This window comes from Drosophila grimshawi, unplaced genomic scaffold, assembly GCF_018153295.1.
Source record: "Drosophila grimshawi isolate 15287-2541.00 unplaced genomic scaffold, ASM1815329v1 contig_1006, whole genome shotgun sequence".
Classification (NCBI taxonomy): Eukaryota; Metazoa; Arthropoda; class Insecta; order Diptera; family Drosophilidae; genus Drosophila; species Drosophila grimshawi.
This window is the reverse complement of record NW_025062489.1, coordinates 738,400-761,518: the sequence shown is the minus strand read 5'-3', so window position 1 is coordinate 761,518 and position 23,119 is coordinate 738,400. Positions and strand designations below refer to the sequence as shown.

Sequence of the window (23,119 nt, the reverse complement as noted above, 5' to 3'; positions counted from 1 at the left end):
GCAAGCGTTGAAGAACTTACGCAATGGTTCAAGCAATTTGCGGTTTTTCCGGACGACAACAACAACAACAACAAGAAAAATAACTCGAACAATAACAGCTAGCACAGCATCTCAAACAGACAAAGCAAACACAACAACAATTAAAGTCAAAATTACTTATTACGGCGCCCTGCTGCATCAACTGAGCAGCAGCAGCAGTCGCAACAACAGCAGTCGCAGCATTTCAAACTGTCAACGTCAACGTCAGAACAACAACAATAGCAACAGTAGCAACCAGACGAGGAAGATCACTAAGCTAACCAAAAGCTTCTGCACCTATGCGAACTTAGGCACAATGACAACAATGTCTGAAGAAGCCGTTGCCAGCATGGCGCAAGAGCAGGCTGAGGCTGAGGCTGAGGCTCAGGCTCGCGCTCAGGCTCAGCTCGCAAGAGAGTACTTCGACCTGCCCTATCAAGTAAGTAAGGCGAGAGCGAGCCAGAGAGATTGAAATTGCCAATGATAGTGACACACATACACACACACGCTTGCAATAGAGACAGACAGACATCAATCAGCTGCAGGGAAGCTCATTAGCTTGCTGTACCAATTGTGTCACTCAGACAGATACAAACACACACGCACACACACACACACACATGCGCTGACAAACACACACAGCATCATATTTGCTGTGCTCGAATGTTCTATTGTACAGTTAATTGCTTTTACTGCACCGCCTTGTTCTTCCCAATCTTGCAATCTTTTGCTCAATGCAACTGACTTCAAGTCTTGCAATGTGTGTGTGTGTGCTGCACGAATTCCTCTCTATCTCACTATTTATATATATATATATACATATATGATAATTATATACATGTATATTACTGTGATATCTTTTGCAGAGCGAAATGAGCGATTCAGCACCCAACACACCCGGTCCCTGCTCGGCACCCAAGAAGTATTATCGCCACGCGGCTCATAGGTGAGTGCAAGGGTGCTCTAGTGGAGAGAGCTCGAAAGGGAGTAACCTGTAATTTTACACTACTGAATATATATCGTATATAAATATAATATAATGGTTAAGAAAATCTATATGCAATTTATATAATTGTCAACAATAGGTCACGTTATATTCTATATCAATAAGAAGGCTTTTTCTTATGAATTGTTTGTTATTGATATCTGAAATCGATTTGTATCGATATATGCAAAGCGAGGGAACGTATGGTAAACCAGAACTTATACAGATGTACATAGCAAAGATCGACTCGACGGTTGATGCTGATCCGGAATATATGTAAATACTTTATGGGGCTGAAGTTGCTGCCTTCTACCTGTTACATACTTTTGCACCTCTTCGGTTCGGGTATTAAGAAAAGACTACGAAATAAATTAAAATAGTTATGCACAATAACGAATATTGCACTCTCTCATATTTGGATTTAGTGCTATATCAGAGCAATGTGCATATGTATAAATGTAGTTGATTTTACATATAGTATATATAGGATAGGTATACGTAGAAAACTGACCGTCAAAATTGGAACTGAACTGACCTCAACTCCCACAACTATTTCTCGATTTGCTTATAGCACGACCTACACACATACATACGTATACAGTTATATGTATGTTTATCATGTTAATCTATAGAACAAAACAACAAATCGAAACAATTAATTTCATTGGCATTGACAATAATCGCATATCAATCAAAATAACCCAAATCGATCCACCTGGTTATAGTTTGTCTATATTATGTGCAAGCAGCCTTTGTTTCTTGTTTGTTGATGTTTTCTCGTTGATAGTGTCAAGGTTCACTGAAGTCAGATTTGATTCGGCTATATTAAATATATTTCAGTCTGTAATATTGTATATACGTATGTGTGCATAATTATTCGTTCAAGGGTTGTTTGGTAAAGCAAACAAAAAATATGTATTTATATATGTTAAGTTGTTTCTCAGATTGTGCCAGAGCTTGTATGTTTTACACAGCCTATTTCGCTCAGTGCATGTTATACATTGAATTCTACATTTTTTGTAGAGATCGCGTATCGCGCTGTTCGCATAGCTGTCCAATGCCAATGCCGAATGCAAAACTGTTGCTTATCGCCTTATCGGCGAGCACAGACAAGAACAACAACAACTACAAGTAAACAAACAGCAGTAACAACAACAACAAAAACTAATTCTGCAAGTCTCCTAATGCACACATATCAACTGACTTTACTAACTAAAACCGGGACATATACATATATCAACTGCATATGTAATTATGCCTAGAAACGTGTACGTATTTTTCTTGAATACCCTTCATGGTGTCATTACATTAAAGTACTTGTAAGGTTTGCCACAAGATAATCACCATTGTATAACATTTTGAGGAATGCTGTTCGAAATTGGAAGCATGTTTAGTGGCAATCAAATATAATAAATATAGTGTAGCAAAATATAGTATCTGCACTTCTCATCCTTATACACCATTCGGAAAGAGAGAAAGGGTACCTCTTGATTGTTTAGTATTGATAGATTATATGGCCCATATTACAATATATTCAAATAATTAATTACTTTTCGAGCTTATTTTGACACGCCTTAACACTCGACTTAAAGATACAATATACAATATATATCTGCAACTTTTTCAAGTCAAAACAATGAAATTTCTGAAACGGATGCCAAACCAAAATGCGATTGCCACGCCCAATTCAGCATCGTAGTACAGTTGAACACTGTATTTCGAATCGGAATTGTTCGAAGCCTTCAAGTTTTTACTCAATGATTGATTCAGTTTTTTAAATCGTATTTATTTTTAGACAAATTAAATATATTTATTTTATTTAAATTATATATATTATAAATTATTTATTTGCCATATAAACCAAATAGCTGTCATCGGAACAATTAGTCGAAAAATAAGCTTAAAGTTGTAGCACCTAGACATGCATCTACATATCTACATATCTATATAAATGTGTAATATTTACTTCACAGCCAGTCGTGAAAGAGTCAGCAGATGAACGCCTGTCCAAAAGGGTATTTAAGCTTCTGTGCCAAAGAAAGCTGTTCATTCTTATTTTGCTCATATAATCAACCAGTTTGGGGATTTTTGAGTGGGCACATTGGGCAAGTGTCAACTTTATTTTGCACTTATAAAAATATGTGCATGTATGTCTGAAAATATGTACATATGTTTATTGTATGTAATATGTTCAGTATATCTGCTGGTGTTAAAGTATCTTTACTAACTGACTCTGTCTTGTCCAACATTGACCCACTGCAAACTGCTTAGTGGTTGTTAGTCTGTGTAATGCTCAATTTAAATAACTTATGCACACCACATTTATCCTCCATTTACCCGCCCCACTGCTACTCAAGGCATATTTGCAAGATAATTTGCCTATTTGTGTTTTCGCCTAATGGAATTTGATTTGAAGTTTCGTGTTTCGTCAGATGCGATTCAGTTTTCTTTCATTCCATTTTTAATCAGCTGAAAAGCTATTTGTTCTAAGCGTAAGCAAACCAAATACCAGTCGAAATTCAAGTGGAGCATAGACTTGATGTCTTAATGGTCATTAATTGTTTATTCCCTGCAAAGCTCAAATATAAACACAATAGAATCAGCCAAAAAAAAAAAAAAACAAAATCATATGCGAAATGCGAGCAAATTATAAATATTGAGCTCAAACTTTGGCCATGTTTATCGTTCCAGTTGTCACAATGATAACTCAAAGATAACTCATGCACACATAGGTTGACTCATTATGATTCCCATAAATATGCAGTAGTAAGACATGTATATATATATCACTAGCTAATTATAACAAAAATATTTGAGCTAGCTGCTTAATTCTGTAGTACTATTGTAAATTGCTGACAAAACCAACCGATGGGCACAGAGAGGGAAGCGTGCCCCCTAAAATGGTATTTCATGTTAATATTGATGAAATAAGCATAAGTAAAGAAAACTATGTATCTGTGAATGGGTAGACAAGCTGTATAAGCTTATAAAATATTTATGAGCCGACGCACAAAACAGAAAACACTCAACAAATCGTGGTTATAATTGGGCATACCGTGTATGCAAAATGTGTGCGTACAAGCGATAAATGCTCTGAATATGAACGAATACTGATTTTATATATGCCCAAATAAATATGCATGTAAACGTAAATGTATATTAAAATGACTGCTCAAAAGTGGTAGTTGTCCCGCAATAAAATTGAATCAGCTGTACTTTTAGATTAGATTAGCCTGCTAAAATGAAACTGCGATAAATATGCATTTTTACACGCCTGTTCCTCATATGCAGCACTGTAGCTACAGATACTACGTATATAATTAATATGGCCTCAATACAACAAATCCAAGCAATTTATTGCCTCAGGTGTCAAAGCAATCATAAAATTCAATCATTAGCATAAACCATCTTGATTATGCGTATATGTAAAGAAATGTATACACATAAATATATATATATACATAATAATACAATATGACAATAAATTCATGGTTTATGTCAAACTACTCATAGAGCATTCACAAACTATCGGCTAATTTGATATGCATACATTTCCATTTTCATTATACGCGTTTCACTTTCAAAAATACATACAGTTGCGGTCAAGATAATAGTATGTTTGGGAAAATGTAATAAATAAAAAATACTTAAAATATAGTTAGCAAATTATGAACATTTTATTTAAACGTAAGCAATCAATACAATGAAAAAAATTAAATTCCTTAAATTTATATGTATTTTCTATTTACTTTCATTAAATTATTCTTCAAATTTATCATTATAATAGTAGTGAAATTTTATTATAGCGAAGTTTTCTTGGCTTTCCCAGCGGCTAAAATATTTCTAAGAACTGGATATGATGGATGGTTATATTTTACTAAGATTAGTATTTCGAAAATACTCATATTTTAAAATATTCCAAGATGAGGATCCTAACTATCTTGTTTTGCTGAATTGAATTTTTCTTCATATTGAATATGTTGAAGAGGTTTCGATTTTATCACTATAAAATGAGTCATCTTTTATTAAATGCTTTAAGAAGCAAAGCTAGTATTATTATGACCGCAACTGTGCATAAAACATTAACAACAAAATTCCATAGTCCGCTTAGCCAAGTCACAAACCCACACATTATTCGAACGCCCAAACGCGATCCCATATTTGAATGTACTTATTCGACTTAAATGTGTGTTGTTTGTGAGTTCGTTTGTTTTCTATTATTTGTACTATTTATAATTTCTCATTTGCTTTCAAATGTGTCCTCCAACTTTTGGAAATTTCCCTATGGCCCAGCTATTTTAGAGTGTACTTGTCTGTTCGCTTTATGGCGTGAAGACAAAAGAAAGAAAGAAAAAAAAGCAAGTAAAAACTTCAAAGACTCTCATAGCGACCATTAAATGCTCTACAACGCAATGTGTATATAGATGTATATGAAATGTGCGATGCATTCCTATATATTTCTGGGAACTTTATTTTTTTTGTGTGTATGCCATGTTTTTATAATTATTCTAACAGCTAGCCAAGCTATTTATCCCTAACCTTCAGTCGTTGAAAAGTTAAAATGTCAAAGCGGCATGAAGAAGCGGCGCAAACATAAATAAAAGCGACAACGCTTTGTATTTATTGCATAAAAGGCATTAAGGTAACAGCGACTCAAATTCAATGACGGACAGAAACAACAACAACAGCAGCAGAAAATAGTAGCTACGCTGCGCACGTCTACTCTTTGACACACAATGTAAAAACGAAGAGCTTTCGGCAAGAGAGAGAGAGAGACATAGAGCGAGATAGATCATGCGCGCGCCGCTCAGGTGCGTTCGTTCTCTCAGTTTTATTTGCTTGCCGTCCGTTTCGCTGTTGTTGTTGCTGCTGCTTGTGCTGCTTTCTTCCTCCCATTTCTACTACGCTGCATTCACTGAGACGAAGTCGTCAGTTGAAATCCAAACGTTGAACGAAATTGTTGCTCTTTTCGTAAGCTCAACAGCGCAAAAGTCAAACAAAAACACAAGTGTTATTCTACTTTTATTCCATTTTATTTTTGTTGTTTTTTCGTGTGTGTGTGTGTGTGTGCGTGCGTGATACTTGTACTAGTGTTCTGTTGTTGTTGTTCTGTGATAAGCACAAACTTTGTCAAAAAGAGAAACGCAAAACAAGAATAACAGCAAATAGCAAATAGCTTCGACCACGCACAAGATCATTCCACAATATATTTTTTCTTATTGCTACTACTGCTGAGCTGTCTACGCATAATAGATTCGTGACGTTTCCACGAGCAGCTGATAAGGCCTCTGTCTCTGTCGCCTCCACACAAAGTTCGCGTACTGTCTCGCGTACTCTCTCACGGTCTGTTCCCTCTCTCGCCCACAACTGCTAGTGAGTGAGTGAGTGAATGACAAACGGAGCTTTGCTTTTTGGGAGAGCTCTGAACTCGAAGACTCGCTAATCGGCAGTGACGCGTCGTCACAACTTTGCTGCTGGCATTGCTCTCTGGCACTTTTAGCTAACCAGTCACAGCTGAAGCAGCAGTAGCCGCAGCAAGCGAAAACAAACGAAATGCCGCCAACTCAACCAGAACAACAACAACAACAAGCACATTCCTATAGCAATAGCTGCAATTCCGGAGCACGCGAGCGCACACAAACCATTGGTGAAACGGACATGGATCAATCGGTGCTCAATGGACTACACCTGGGCACCGATATAAACTATCACGGCCACAAGCGTCAGTTGGGCCACAGGTAAGCCGTAACAGCAACAGCGACGGCTAAAGTTGCAATCATCAATTCACAGCAGTTATCAGGCTAAGTCAATAACAACAACAACAACAACAACAAATACTGTTCACAGAACAAACCTTTCGGTGACTTTCGTTCGCTGCAAAACTTTCGTCGGGTTTCTGTCAGTTTCGTCACGATGGCAACCATTTTGAATTTGTCTATGATTTCTAATTATAAGAGCAAAGTTTTTGTCTGATTTTGTTCGATTGGTGGGTACTATTTTTTTGCGAAATTTGCTAATGAATGTTTTTTCTGATTTTTTCTCACTCTTTCTTAAATTTTTCCCAATATTTTGTGCGATTGACTTTGACTTTAAGAATTGGAAACTGTGCGTTATTTTTTTGTGGGTGCCCAGTGTTGGAAAACGCTCATATATAAAGTTAAGAATTTTATTCCATAAAATACTACTAACTATGATATTTATTCCATTGATCGCATTTTAGGGTACAAAGTAACTCTAGCTATCGGTGTTGCAAAGCGTAAAGTACCCCTTATCCGCTTGTCATATTTATTTAATTAATTTTGCTATTGCCTTCCCACAAATCTGTTATTTCGCTACATATTGCACCCCATCACCGCGTAACTTTTGTCTGCGATACGAAAGTCGTTGCATATTTAAAGGCGTGCTGAAAATTATAATTTGGTTAGTGTAATATTTTGGTGAGCGTGTGTGTGTGTGTGTGTGTGTGTGTGGGGGGGGGGGGGGGTATTAACGTGCCCTCCATCATCCAACTCTTCCTCTCCCGCTCTCTCTTTGATTAATAGTGATGGACTTGGTGGCAGATTGCCTAATTAATGTCGTCGTTGAAAATTGCCGGCACAATTTCGATAATTTTCTAGTATTCGTCCCTGCTTCGCTACCCCCCTCGCCCTTATTGAGTCAATTAGCATTCACATTTCTGCACATGCGATTTATATGCACTCAAATCTATTCGCCACCACTAATCAATGCCGCTCGCATAGCACCCCCTTTTCAGTTTGGGGGTATCTCGTAAATCAGCTAAATTGACATTTATTTGATTTTTTTCGTTGACAACGTTTACCTCTAGCCTTTGTGCATATCAAACAATCCTCCTTAACCAAGCCTCGTCCTCTCTCTGCCTTTATCCCTCTCTCTTTCTTTCTTTGTCAGACAGATATATAAATAGTGTAATTTTTAACATCCCTGCGCGGCTGCCATTTTGTCCTTGAGTTGTGTTCTCTAGCGTTAGGCAACAGAATTGCTAACAATGAACGCTGCCTTAAATCAAAATGCTTAATTCATTGCATTCAACTCACACACTCACTCAGCCTCTCCCCACATCGACCAACCCCTTTACCCTTTTAGCCACATTTGCAACTTCGTGTTGCCGGAACTGGCAAGGCCTGCAACTGAAGCAGAAAACTGCTACAGTACCAAAAGTTGTTTAATTCAATTCATGAATTGCACAGAAAATCTATTTTATACATATATTAACAGCGATTTTATAGTTATTTTTATTATTGTTTCCGATACGTTTGTAACGCGTAATTTATGCGGCTGCTTTTTTTTTTGTGTTTGCTGCACATGAGCGGGCTGGAGAAAGCAAATTATAAAATTACTAGTAATATATTATTTACACAAAATGTGGAATGTGTGCACTACACATACGAGTACATATGCAAATGCATGTATGTGTATATTACTACTTTGTAGACATGTATAGTTAACCGTAGAGTCTAGAGTTTGATAACGCGAGAGTCGAACTGAAAATGTTACTTTGGAAATTTATTGTTGCCATCAAAGCTTATCAGCTGATAAATATACATAGTTGCAGAGCACAAATCAACAGAAATCTATTTATAGAACGTTTATTTCTAAATAACAAATTTGAAGTTGAAATGCCCAAGTCAAGGGTGAACCACCTGAAGATCGATTCAGGTATTTAACAGCCTGAAACGCGATATGCATATTGATAAATGCAGTTAATTTTGTGTAATTTGTATTTCTTATATATTATTTTTATGCGTTCTGTTTTTGTTTTGCTTGTAATATGCATATGATCATTATTGCGCATCGTTCGAGAATATAGAGAATATTTTTACTTTGTCGCCACGCAAACAAACAAACAAACTAAACAAAGTACAAATTGCTTATCGATTGCAACTAATTAACACCTGACGAATCGTAATTTTGACTGCATATAGTTAGCCAAGTGGGAATCACGTATTATCTCGCATAATAGTCGTTTGGCAAAAAATAGGTTTGGCGCATATTGTTTTTTTGGCTACGCAAATAATATGCAACAAATATTCCTATTAAAATAACATTTCAGTGTGTTGCGTCATTAAAATGCAAATAGCATTTTGGGGTGGGAATAGTTGTATCCCACCTGCACACACACACAAACACACACACGCACACGCACGCACACGCCCTCTGCTCTATTTCCCGTTCTATTCCGCATTTATCCCCTAAACCAACAAGTGCCACGTGTTGTCACGACGCAAAAGATACTCGTGCAGCGCAGGTAAATCGGTGAAACGGAAAGTCGGAAAATGGGAAAACGAAAAATTGTCAGGTTCGAAAACATGACTTCACTTGGCATTCAGAACCGCCAACGTTTACGTGCCGGTTGCGATTTGCATCCTGCATTCCTTCAAGTCCCTTACTCCTGTGTGCCACTGCCAAGCTGTGACCCCGTTAATAATTAAACATTCTTAAGATTGTCTCTCAAATGGATTCTTAACGTGAGTGCAAAAATGAGTTGGGTTCTTATGTAAACGACAAAAATTCCATTAGTATTCCTTAAAGTATATATATTCCTTAATAGCATCTGCAGTCGAGTCGATATAGCCATATAAGTGATTAGATCTGATTATATGCATAATTGTCTGCCAGTTGAAGGCTGTCTCGATGTCACTTGGCTTGTAGTCGTATTTTTGCTTCGTGATATATTTTAATAATATAGCTATCACAGGAACTATAGAACGAAAGATATCTTATATAGGCAACTTTTTTTCTTAACAAGCTATCCTAATGTAACTCAACAGCTATGCATACTGTCATATTTTTATTTTACTTAAAAAGATATCTAAACCAACATTACTTAATATACACATTTGTGAAAACATGAAGATTGGACCACTATTTCATTTTGTTGTCATAGGAAAAAATCTGTTTGTTTAACAAGGTATCAAAACAGAATTATGTAATATCTCAATATTTCACATAGCTGTCATAGGAGCAAGCGGTCGAAAAAATTAGTTCTTTTCTAAAAGAAACCACATAGAGATCGAATCACTATATGATATAGCTGCCATCGGAACAATCGATAAAAAAATAGGTTCTTGTCCAAACAACTTTTCCTAACTTAACTCAACAGTTGTGAGCTTTTTTATGCTCCCGTCTACAACGGTATTTAATCTTTAGCAACTAAACACAACAGATATATATGTTTTCATAATTTCTAACATTTAAAATAGTCATGGAGATCGGACCACTACAATATAAATCTACGACGTGCACATGTAGACACTAAAAGCTAACTCTTAAAAGTTATCGCTGCTATTCTATTGTAATGGTTCTAAGTTGCTCCATTATTGAGTTATTAGAATAAATATATCAGCATAATATATTCAGCGTATTAGATTTGGTGCTCTTTTGAAGCAAGTTCAGATGTACATAAGTAGTATCAACAATTTCTCACGCATTGGGGACACATGGGCGCAGGCAGATTCCCTCAAATCTCAGTTTGATGAATAAATAAAATCTAGCATGCGAAAACAGCAACTATGCCAAACAATTCAGTTTACCTTTTATTTATTCGTTTGATCAATTGGAATTATGCCACTCACTTGTTGGCCTTTGTCCCAAGCCAACCGACAGCATCCAATGAATAGGGATAGGGGAACGAGAGCGAGAGCGAGAGCGAGGGGAGGCGGAGAAAAGGGGAAGTCCACCCTTGGATACAGGACGGCCTGTTTGAGGGGTGAACTGCTTGTCTAATTAACCCCGCCATTCACATGCTAAGCCGCCCTCAATCAATTGACAAGCACGGGCAATGCCGGCGCACATTGTGCACAGATGTGCTCCGCACCCAATCCTTTCCCTCCACCTTCACCTCCCCCCTCCCCCTGCCCAATGCCACGACACCTCTTCAAGCCAACAGCTGAGCCCCTTGTCCGTCGCACTCTGGTCCAAGGTCTCACGCAATGAGCTTAAAAATTGAAAGTGTGAGTAATTTTCAATACCCTGCACTCTCATTCCAACAAAACAGGGCTAATGTATGTAACAGGCAGCAGGAGGTGTCAGAACGAGGGTCGTGGCTTAAAGTGTACTGATTTCAGCATACATTTATATGTGTTTATTATTTATTAAAAGTCAGGGTTTGTCAGTGTGTCGATCATATTTGTTTTGTACCTCTCAAAGACTGTAAGAGACACAATAAAAATATGAAAAATTGTAAAGATTGTAAATGTTTAAGATTGTAAGACATCTAATTAAATTCGAAATTTAGAGGTAAGCTTTATGTCGACACAATTTTTTAATCTTTCCATCTGCTTTCTTGTACATCTCAATGACTTAAAAGGATTTAAGAGAAATATTAGAAGGAGAAAATAGAGAAAAATAATTCTAGAATTTAAGTTAAAATACAAATGGAAAGATTTCAAATTGAAAGAGATAAACTCACACGCGAATTATAAATATAAACTGTGAAATTAAAGATATGTGCAGAATAAAAAATAAAATGGATAAATTATTATTATTATTATTTGTATATATATTTTCTGATTTGTAGGCTATTCTCTTCTTCTATAGCATACACATAAATACACACATACACACACTCATACACACATTCACACACACATACACACATACATGCACAGGTTTCTTTTTACATATTTACGTGATCTGCATTACATAAAGATACAGCAATTAAGCGCACAAGTTGTTCAAGAATCTTCAGCTTGCCTATTAAATGCATTCAGACCCGAGTACAGGGTATTTAGTCTAGTCGATCACTTTTTTTTTAAGTGCTGTTCTTTCATTATTTCTTTTTTTAGTTTAGTCCGAACAATGTATTTGCCACACGCACAAAACGACCGCTGAGCAGCTAAGCAGCCAAGCGACGACCCACGCAGCTCTCATGAGTAACTATTTTGATCTCCAGTCAAGGCGAGGGGCAGGCAGGGTGGCGGTAAACAAGTTCGATGTGGACAACAAAGTAGAACAGGTCGTTGTCAATGGTTCTTTATTTATTTTTTTTTGTTCCTAGTGGCCTCAGTTTGGTTTCGCTAGAAGTGCAGTTTGGACGACAAAACTGTCGCGAATCGCATTTAATTCGAAGGGACGAAAAGGAAAACGAATTTCTGCGCGGAAAGCCTTGTGAGTGTGATTGTGAGTGAGTGTGCTTAATTGCATTGTTTTGTTGTGGGCATTGTTATTGTGCTATTTATAACCAAAATCCAGCAGGACACAATCGCCAACCGTTATCGATGCCGAGCCCCTGGGCAACAATTAAAGCTTTAATGCTGTCAATCCAAATAAAAATAATAAACAAATCCTTTCCCGAGTAGTGACTTTTATATTTAATGTCGCGCCTAGTCAGGCCACATTCCATTACACTAGTAAACAATCAATTGTGGAAGTAAATTAAATTTAAAATATAGACAGTTAAAAAAAACTAGTTGCCCAAATATACAAATAAACCAGGGTGCTCCCGAAGCGGAAGCACAACTTTAAAATTCAGAAACGGAGGACGTGATACATTTACTGCTAATTACGTCAAGCTTCACCACAACTATGATCTAAATACGTACCAGAACCAGAGTCGGAACCAAAACACCATTTGGTTTGATTCCCTTGTAATATTCGAATGGTTCAAGTAGTGCCAAAATATCTTAAGTCCTTTAATTGCAGACAGTCCCCGTTTCATATGTAGCAGTAAATTTATGTTTGTAGTTCGCCTGAACCAGACCCAGTGCCCATTTTATTCTGTTACCCATTCAACTATGGTGCTTTACTTTCCCTTGAAGTTTAAAACCCTTTCGTTCGGCTGTAAAACCACAATTAACTATTCAGCATTCGAATTGGCCAATTACTCAATAGTTTTGTAATTCCTTTAATTGAATAATCACATATTTGGTTGCCCTGCTGTTAACCTCCTGACTCAGTTCAGTTGTCCTGGTCTCTTGTCTTAAGCTGCAAAAACAGAAGTTATTCAATTTTGTGCTGAGTAGCGTAAATGTTTTCCTGCCGCACTTATTGTCACGTGTCTATCTGTGTGTGCGTGTGTGTGTGTTTGTTTGTTTGCGTGTGTGTGTGTGCATTGTTGCTTGTTAGGCTATTTGGCTTTGTGGTTATGCTTATTAAGTCAATTATCGCCCAATTGTGCCGCCAACCAAATCGCATGTGGCCATCAAGTGGTTAAGAGCCCAAGGTCCCTGATTCCCTGATTCCCTGCTTCTCTGCTTCCCTGCTTCCCTTCTCTACTGCTGCCTGCTCTCTGGTGTCCCGCAGTGGATGCGTGTCTGTCAGTGTTTGTTTGCTATTTGGATTTTAATTGGAAGCACATACAGTAAAGTGACGGCAATTTTATTATAACAGTCGACTCCTGTGCGTTGGTTGCTTCTGCACTGACCTTGGCTCGAGTATTTCATTTATCCGGGTCTGGCACATTTGAGGGAAATTGATTTTCGGCTGACGCCAGACTTATGCGTGTAATTGAATTGAAGTGAATTGAAGTGCTGGACCACCTTGAATAGTCACAAACAAACCGATGCGAGCTGAACTGCATTCCGGTTATTGATTCACCATTCGAGACAGTCGAAATCTGTTGCCTAAATACGAATAAGTCAGTGTGTTAGGCCAGAAATAGATGCGCAAATTTACCGATTAAAATGCAGAGTCCTATCCAAAATTTATTCGTTTTAGTCCATTCAATACCAAAACTGAAGCAAATAACGAAAAAAGAAACATTTAAAACAATTCATAAGCTGCTTAACTGAAACCATTTACGTACCTAGCTTACGGGGTTAAAATAAACACATTTTCATTCAATTTGGGAATTTGTTTTCGTTAAGTTTGACGACTATACCCATATATAACTAAGTTGAACAGAATACAGGCATTATAGTTACCTAATCATTGTGAATAAAATCATTAACACCTAAGGTGTTTTATTGTCGCATTCGGTAATGTAGTCAATGTAGATTTAGTCAATAATATACGAGTATATATTTTTGTTATTCAAAATGGCTTTTTCTCTGGCTCTGACTTTTTTGAGTGGTTACGCTGTCAGGTTTGTCAGCTTGTGGTCCAAATTGTTTTCTGTCGTTCGTGTGTGTTGCCAATGCAACTGACAGCCGCTGGACAAAGTAAAACAGCGACGACCGCACGACACGTGGCTGTGCAACAGCAGCAACAGCAACAACTAAGAGCAGCTGCGACAGCTTTGAATGTCTGACTTGCAACAAAGCGGGAAACATAATCTATAAAATGTAATTCAACTAAATGGGAGCAACAATGTGCATTATTACGTATACGCAGCATTAACACAGCTACCCACGTGACTTTCCCGCTCCGAGTGAAGAATCGAAATTGAGCAAAATGTACTATAGACAATTTTAATCTTCGTCTCGCCAAAGCTTGTAAAGTATCCAAGGAAACCAACCAGCCAAGCAAAATTTATTGCTACACTTAACTTAATTGCAATACAAATTGCGACTAATTTAAAAATGTATTTGCATTTATTGTTAAAGCAAAATGCAAATTGATCAATTTGACACGTTCATTGTGAACTGCGACGTTATTTACAGTAAATACACAAACACACAATGGCCCCGGCAATTGCATAATTGAAAGGATGTCGCCTGTTGTGCCATAAGCCATGAGTGTTATAAGCTCTTTAACAGTTGTGTTATGGTCCTTCTCCTTACTCGTCTCCCGTGCCCGGTGTCCATGCTGCATGTAATTGCCCACAGTGGCGTAAATAGTCATTATTGCTGTAACTGCAACTGTACGAAAGGATACGGCGCATTTAAGTTATTTACTGACATGTTGTCGTTCACACTTCGATGCAAGGATAACAGCTATCGCAGCCACTTGATATTCTTTTTGCGTGCTGTTTATGGAAGTGTCCTTCCACACGCACACACACACACATACACACACACACACACACATACACACACACACGCACACGCACGCACACACACGCACACACACACACACATACACACATAGAAGCGCTTACCTCTTTTATCGATACGAAATTCAATAAATCGTCGCAAGAAAACTCGAAATTCTCGTAAACATGATTTACCAATGTTGAATGTACAGAATGTTGTCCCTTATGGGGATATGTACAAGTAACAATTTTATCAGACTATGAAATTGCTATAGTCGAGAGCTCGACTGTGTTTCTTATCCGATCTTAATGAAATTATTACAGTTGATCAATAATATATCTGGAAGGCTATATATTTAGAATTGTGTTTTGTGTTGCTCTCAGAAATCGACTTGTTATCGATGAACATAAAAAAATACCGATAACTTATATTCCAAATTTATTCCTAGCTCTTAAGGCAGAACTTCGCTTAAGTCTTATCACATAAACTGAAGCGGAACACAATGCACAACAATAACGATAACAATAACAATAGCAATAACAACAGCACAAGCTCAAACTCAAACTGTTGCAAAATCAATTTTAAGGCAGCAACAACAAAAACAACAATTGCGCGACAACAGCAACATCTAGTGGCAGGTGTTGGCGCAACAACAATGTCACGGCCGCTAAATTCGTAAGTGTCAAACGTACTCATAAAATATGAAGCAAAATGAGCTGAGGAAACCTAAATGGTCCATTGCTTATACATACAATGCACTCAGAAAAAAACGTATAATATTTTTGTGAGTTTAGATGTTCAAACGAAAGTTTAAATGATCGATTCCCAAAAAGAAAAGCCAGTCTAAAAAAGGAAAGCAATCAAATTATGTTTGCATTAGCTGAGCCTTTTAGGAATGAACCCTATAAGCAATCATTTGGCTTAATCCTAAAAGGCCCAGCTGATATAAATATAATTCTATTGTTAAATGTAAATGTAAAATACATGAAATGTGCTTTTGTTTCATAGCTTTATGTTTTATATGTCTTTGCAATCAATTGAATGATTGAATTTTTGTTTAGCAACATTTTATTTTATTTTGCTACGTTTGATTCACAATCATTGCAGCAGAACAACTTTCAAAAATATTGTTTACAACATTTTTTTTATTCAGAACAATCTGTTAATTAATAAAAAAAAATGCAAATGTCAACAACCCAATTAAAATGGCAATTAACAATAACAACAACAGCACCAACAACAACATGAATTTCTAAAGAGGAAGAATAGACCTCTTTCAGCCATGAAAACCTTTTTCTACACTTTTGTCTGTGTGCAAATGTTTGTAATGTTTTGTGATTCGAGTAACGTGCTTGGGGATTTGCTCTCCGATGCACTTGGGTAATCAGTTTTGATTGCAGGCAATCGCATTATCAATGCATTCGAGCATTCGTAAATAAGAATATTGCCACATATAGTATGAACTCCCATGATCTCAATTGCAATAACAAGATTTGCACTTGATTGCGTCCATGCAACGCCTGATCACTTCATCATACTATTTGAATGACATACATATATATACAGACGTACGTAAATATATATTTATTTCATAAAAAGCCAATTGCAGCATTTTTATGCTCGCTCTGCTTTGGCTCTTACACAGAGCCATAAATTTATATTTATCATACGCCGTCTTACACCCTCATTTTTAAAGGACATCAATTCTCATATACATATACATGCATATACATGTGTGTGTGTTTGTGTGAGCTAGTGCCTAGTTGCGTAGTTTTTAACATTGCAAAGTATATGGGATGCGAGGCACCAAAAAATAAACATTAAAATCAATGGTAAAAATATATATAAAAAAGAAACTCGCTAAGATCAAGACTTTCCACTGACTTACACTTATTGTGCTTAAAATATAACTTTAGCGATAGGAAGGAAACTTTTTGTGTCCAGAGAGTGTTCGACAAGTTATTGAAGATTTGAAATTTTGGGTTTAGGTAATTTAAATAGCCATAATGTTACATTAACTAACTTGACAACAACGATAGAATTCCATGTTAGCGACCCTGGAAGCAAAATAGTATAATGTATTTTCCTTAAAAATCGACGTATTTCATTTAACATCAACACCAAAGAAAATCATACACAAGCGATTTACATATATAATAACAGTTAAAAAATGAAACACATTACAATGGCATATTAAAAAAAAATGGATTAATTAATTGTATTATGCAAAAATAAAGCTTTGTCATATCTATAATTATTAAAGTCTGTGTCTCCTTGGAGCTGTTTTGCTTCGACTAATAATTTAGCTATATTTCCAATTTTATCAAACATGATTTTGCCAAGGTTCAAGGAGCTTATTTCTCTAGTGTTAAGGCCCCTAGCTGAGGGCCATTCTAGAATCTAGTCGATTTCTACACTGATTTTCACAGTTTTTAAATTGCGGGCACTTTTAATTATCTGAAGATAGTATTTGCTCATATGCAAATATTGAGTATTTAGCTTAAGCAAGTTTTTGTTTGCAATGTCTGGCTCCATTAGAAGCTTCTTTTTTAAATTGAGATAGCCGGGTTTATTTATCTCCCGGAATACCGATTCTATTGATTTCCCCTTCTTTATTCAACGCCTCTACATGGTAGAGTCAAACTTGTGGGCTAGCTGGAGACTCGTTGTCTGGCTGTTAGCCATGGAGAGTTAGTTAGTTGTTTTGAAATGGTTTTTACAAGGTCGCACAGACCAAAAGCTTTTAACTCTACATATTTTTAAATAATTAGACATAGGTATATTTATTTAATTATTGCCAAAGTGCGACGAATTCTATAATAAACCACAGCGATTTATGGCATTGCATTTTCTGTGTATTTTTAGAATTATAAATATTTTTTTCATTCCTTTTTTAATTGATGCGCCGTCTGCAGCAAATTAAGCAAACACAACTACGTCAACGACAACGACAACAGCATCAGCAAAATTAAATCGTCAGATTAGCGACAATTTATTTGCATTAAGTTTTGGCTATTTATAGAAGAATAGCAATAGCCAGACTTTATAATATAATAACTTTATTGGGGTTTTCGGGTTATTTTTGAGATTTCTTAATGAAATTCTGTTTTTCACTTGGCTCGATTTGTATGTGTAATGTAAATATTTGCAAAATAATAATTATATAGTTTTTGTGTGCTCACAAATATTTTAAATTCTTGTTCGTCCCTCTGTTTGGCTGTCTGTCCTCTCCGATTTATGCATTTTTTTCGAAATTGGGTTAAACAACAAGCAAGTCCCAAAAAAACAGCAGGAGTCTGCCGCAAGGATGGAACTTTTCGCTTATTTGGCAAATTTTCAAGTGAGGCGAATTGCAAAAAGCTTCAACAAAATAAATAAACCCACACACAACGAACAACAATAACAACCACCAAATTTAGCGAAAAAGTAAAAAAAAAAGAGCAGACTCAAACTGAAATAAAAAATATTTACTTTTGAAAGCTTATTGAATAACTACTTGAGAGCTTTTGTTCAATGCAAAGTTTTTGGCATCAGCTGAAGGTGAAATAAAATGCAATTAAGATAATATCTATATTTTGCGCTCTTTTTCAATAGTTACAGCTAATATGTAGTAGTTGAGCTTTGCATAATGTTTTCGTTCATTGTTGCCATGAACTGCATAAAGGGCAAACAATACAACTTTAATCTTTTGACAATAGTTTTTGTTTTCTGCTGCTCTGCTAATCGGCTAACTAATTTTGAAAACATCTCAATTTGGCTTGAAAGCTTTTGCAAGTTGCCTTATGAAATGCACATGCCCCCTTTTCTATCCCTTTTTGATATCAACTCAAAAAGAATGCGAAAACTAAGAGAGTCCTTCGCACCTCCTCATCCGCCCCCACAAACGCAACGCTGCTGCTGCTTCTAATGAGTTTTGCCGCAATGGGGGCTTGTCGCTGGTGGGCGTGTCCTTGCCACAGCAAAGTTGTCAGTGACCAAACGAACGGGAGAGCGTGTCGTCCCCCAGAAAAACTTTTCCTTGCACTAATTGTTGGCCGCAAAAAGGGCCAGCAATGAGGACACCGGGCACCGCATCGAATCCTATCTTTGAAGCATTGCACACAAGTTGAAAATCATTTTACAGCAATTGATTTGGCATGCTGTTTTAGCGCTAATGCCACATACCACGTATATGGCATTAGCATTATATATATATATATATATATATATATATACATATATATATATATATTTTTTTATTTTTATTTAATTTTATTGATTCCACGACATTGGCGCACTGCAACTGCGACTTGATAAACTTTTGACCTAGCGACAGCGGAGGTCAACCGTAACCAAGTTAATGATTGAGAAGCGAATTGTAATTTCGTGACAACCCGATTTGAATTGCTCTCGACCAGCGTCAGTCATCAGTAAATGCCAGCTTTACGAAATATGCATAATAATATTTACAAATATTTAACTCATTAATTAAAGACTTTGTCTTTGTTTAGGCAATAACAAGAAAGTAAAGGACTACCATCTTAACAGAAATGAAATCATTGTATATTAAGGATAGTTCTTAAGAGTTAAATACATATAGTTATATATATACATATATGACAGCATATATATCAATTTCGATTGCATGCTTAGCTGTATATTTATATATATATAATAATACAGTTTTTTCGTTATAATCGAATGCTTATTAATGCCAATCACAATTTTATTAATTACAGAGTTTTTGTGAACCGGTCGCTGCACTTGGAGAATATCAAGTACTATGGTTTCGATATGGATTATACACTCGCAGGTGAGTCATTACAATAGTTACCACTCATTTTCATACTTTGTATCTTGCTTCATTTAGAATACAAATCACCGCAATATGAGCAGCTGGGCTTCAATTTGGTGAAGGAGCGCCTAGTCTCAATGGGCTATCCGAAGGAGATATTGCAGTTCGAGTATGATCCAACATTTCCAGTGCGTGGCCTGTGGTTCGATACGCTCTACGGAAATCTGCTCAAAGTTGATGCCTATGGCAATATACTGGTCTGTGTGCATGGCTTTGAGTTCATCAAACAGTAAGTGTTACCGTACTACAACAACTTCTACATGGTATTAATTGAAGCCCCTCTACAGTCATCAGGTCTACGAGCTGTATCCCAATAAGTTTCTCAAACTGGACGAGTCCAGGGTTTATGTACTGAACACTCTATTCAATTTGCCGGAAACATATTTGCTGGCCTGTCTAACCGATTTCTTTACAAACAGCGATGAATTTGTTCGGTGAGTTCGGAATTCTTCAAAATATGTTGAACAAATGTGGGCATAGCCAAAGTTTCATATAGCCAAAACTATAATTCTGTTCTTTGCCAATGACTCTATTTCCATCTACTTTGTACTATTTATATTTGTATTTTTATCTCCCTCGCGCTCTCTCTCTCTCTCTCTCTTTCTCTCACTCTGTCTCTCTCTCTCTCTCTCTCTCTCTCTCTCGCTCTCGTTCTTTATGTACTCTCTGTCTGTATATAATTGTAAACTCAACAGCGTTGAACGCGGCATCAAAGCTGGTGATTTTTTATTTACCTATAAGTCGATTTTCCAAGACGTGCGACGCGCCGTCGACTGGGTGCATTCCGATGGCGATTTGAAGCGTCGTACCACACAGGTAAGTGACAACATCCAATTAACCTCCTTGATTAGCTCTATGAACTTCAGGTCAAGTCAATACTACCTACGTTTATTAATTTTACTCTGTCACCAAGACATGTATCAATCATAAATGTATTTTCCGGATAGGCACAACATGAGTCATTAAAACTTTCTTCATCATAGATACTTTTCTTTGCTATCGGTTGACACATGTCACACACTTTGTATGGGAACGTTTTACGACAATTAAGATTTGTTGTGCGAAATCTTTTTGGTTACTCACTCAACGTGAACATTTTAGAAAAGCGGATTAGAGAAGAAATTGAACAGTTTGTTTCTTAACTACTTTGAAATGAGGAGTATAATATAATATTCCTCTTCGCTCTCACTTTAATCTTTCTCTATTTACAACATACATATTTATTAGCCATAAAAGATGATTTTTTTTTTTTAATATAAAAACTATACCTTTGACACTTGTACATATTTATACTTAGCTAAAACATTTCATGTGTCATCCTGCAGAACATGGCGTACTATGTGAAGAAGGACAAGCGGCTGCCAACTGTCCTGTCGCGCATACGTGAATCCGGAGCCAAGCTATTCATGCTGACCAACAGCGATTACACCTACACCAATGAGATCATGACGTATTTGTTTGACTTTCCACACGGCGCGACTGACGATGAGTCACATCGCGACTGGAAGAGCTATTTCGATGTGATTGTGGTGGATGCGAGGAAGCCGCTGTTCTTCGATGAGGGCACCGTGCTGCGTCAGGTGGATACGAAGACGGGTGGCTTGAAGATTGGCACGCACATCGGTCCGTTGCAGCCGGGTCAGGTGTATTCGGGTGGATCGTGCGAGCTATTCACCAAGTTCATCAATGCCAAGGGCAAGGATGTGCTCTATGTGGGCGATCACATCTTTGGCGATATACTCAAGTCGAAGAAGATACGCGGATGGCGCACGTTCCTCATTGTGCCGGAGCTGGTCCGTGAGCTGCACGTGTGGACGGACGAATGCCAACTGTTCGCGGAGCTACAGAATCTCGACATTAAGCTGGGCGATCTGTATCGTGATCTGGACTCCAGTGCCAAGGTCAAGCCGGATATATCGCAGCTGCGAACCTGTATACGTGACGTTACACACAAGATGGACATGTCCTATGGCATGATGGGCTCCCTATTCCGATCGGGTTCACGCCAGACCTTCTTCTCCAGCCAGGTGGTGCGATATGCCGACGTCTACGCCGCAACGCTGCTCAATCTCATCTATTACCCGTTCTCCTATATGTTCCGCGCTCCGGCCATGTTGCTGCCACACGAGTCAACGGTCGCCCACGATCAGGCCCATCAGCCGCCGGCGCCGCCCTCTAGCTCAAGCTCATCGTCAGCGGCTATTGAGGATGCCAGTAGTACCAGCAGCATCATAAGCGCCTCCAAGCTCAGTTCTGCACTGCGCAACGACGATGCTGTGTCCATCAGCAACAGTAGCAATGCAGCAGTCAATGCCGCCAAGGATGCCAAGGATACCAAGGATGCTAAGGATGCCAAGGATTCCAAGGAAGCCAAGGACGCCAAAGATGGCAAGGACTGCAAGGACTTGCATCGCGCTGTGAGTTATAATTTTAAATAGATATATGAGCATTTCCAGAAGCCACGCACTTATCAGTCGTACGTCATAAAAATTGACAAAATCAAAGAAAAGTCAACTTATTATTTTTTTTTTGTGCTTGATTTTGTTCAATACTTTCGTTTTTAATTAAAATACTGAGAGTTTATTCTTAAATACGGATCCGTGACGTAATAGCCAAATTGCAACTTGTGTAAATATGATATGGCATAATGTTATTTTCAAGTTTGTTATAGTATTTAAATATTACCAAGTCTATTGATCAAATTAATTTTGCAATTTGTATAACCTGAACGTAAAAACATGCAAAAATGCCTTAGAACAATATATTTAACAGCTGATCTGATCAGGATTTCTCGTAGCGAGCTCTAGGGACTTACTTGTTATTTATTTTCATACTGACAATTTAGTTCATCTTTTAACCTAGTGTTTACATTTATTTTTTTCTTTGGTCACGTTTCTGTTTAAATTCCTAAATATGTATGTATGAATTTGAAGAAATCATTTATTTAAACTGAACTCTATTTACAGAGCTCTATTGTGCACACGCGCCCATCTACGCCCACTGTGGTGACTCACACCCACGATGAGGACTACTCGGAGGAGGAGGAGACGGCCAGCGGCGCTGAGTCGCCATTGGAGCAACTACAACGCGAAGCCTCCGACTAATTGTGTCAGTGTCTGTCCACCATAACCTCCCCCAACCCCCTCTTTGCGGAGATCAACGAATTTGCAATCCAGTTTCTTTCGTCAATTTAGCAGTTCTACTCCGTATACCTAAACGAATGTTGCAGGCTTCCTTGTTCTACAGGTGCAACTAGTGAGAAACATGCGATTTTTTTTCTTTCGATTTTACATATACAGTTATAAAGTCTATACAATAAAAATATATGTACACATATATACACACTAGCTGGTTGATTCCAAATGCCCGAAATATATAAATGCATTTTGTAACAACAAAATGAATCAAATA

The 23,119-nt window shown here is 37.4% G+C and overlaps 1 protein-coding gene across 2 annotated transcripts; it reads left to right on the top strand.

The window, feature by feature from the left end:
• Nucleotides 1–18: 18 nt before the first annotated feature.
• Nucleotides 19–23,117, top strand: LOC6565416 (cytosolic purine 5'-nucleotidase). 2 transcript variants are annotated; one of them, XM_032737876.2, is made up of 8 exons: nucleotides 19–457; nucleotides 885–964; nucleotides 19,593–19,666; nucleotides 19,724–19,937; nucleotides 19,996–20,142; nucleotides 20,404–20,524; nucleotides 21,034–22,125; nucleotides 22,675–23,117. In XM_032737876.2, exons 1-8 carry the CDS (start codon nucleotides 335–337, stop codon nucleotides 22,810–22,812), a joined length of 1,989 nt encoding a protein of 662 aa, XP_032593767.1. In that variant the 5' UTR covers nucleotides 19–334; the 3' UTR covers nucleotides 22,813–23,117. The 2 variants fall into 2 exon arrangements, with proteins under 2 accessions (XP_032593767.1, XP_032593768.1); XM_032737877.2 differs by lacking the exons at nucleotides 19–457; nucleotides 885–964 and adding an exon at nucleotides 5,938–6,741.
• The last annotated feature ends 2 nt before the right edge of the window (nucleotides 23,118–23,119 follow it).

Excerpts from the sequence above, each read along its gene's own strand:
- LOC6565416 (XM_032737876.2), top strand. The coding sequence starts at position 335 with ATGACAACAATGTCTGAAGAAGCCGTTGCCAGCATGGCGCAAGAGCAG. Across the intron at positions 965-19,592 it reads TATCGCCACGCGGCTCATAG|AGTTTTTGTGAACCGGTCGC; the intron begins GTGAGTGCAAGG and ends TATTAATTACAG. Across the intron at positions 22,126-22,674 it reads GCAAGGACTTGCATCGCGCT|AGCTCTATTGTGCACACGCG; the intron begins GTGAGTTATAAT and ends CTCTATTTACAG.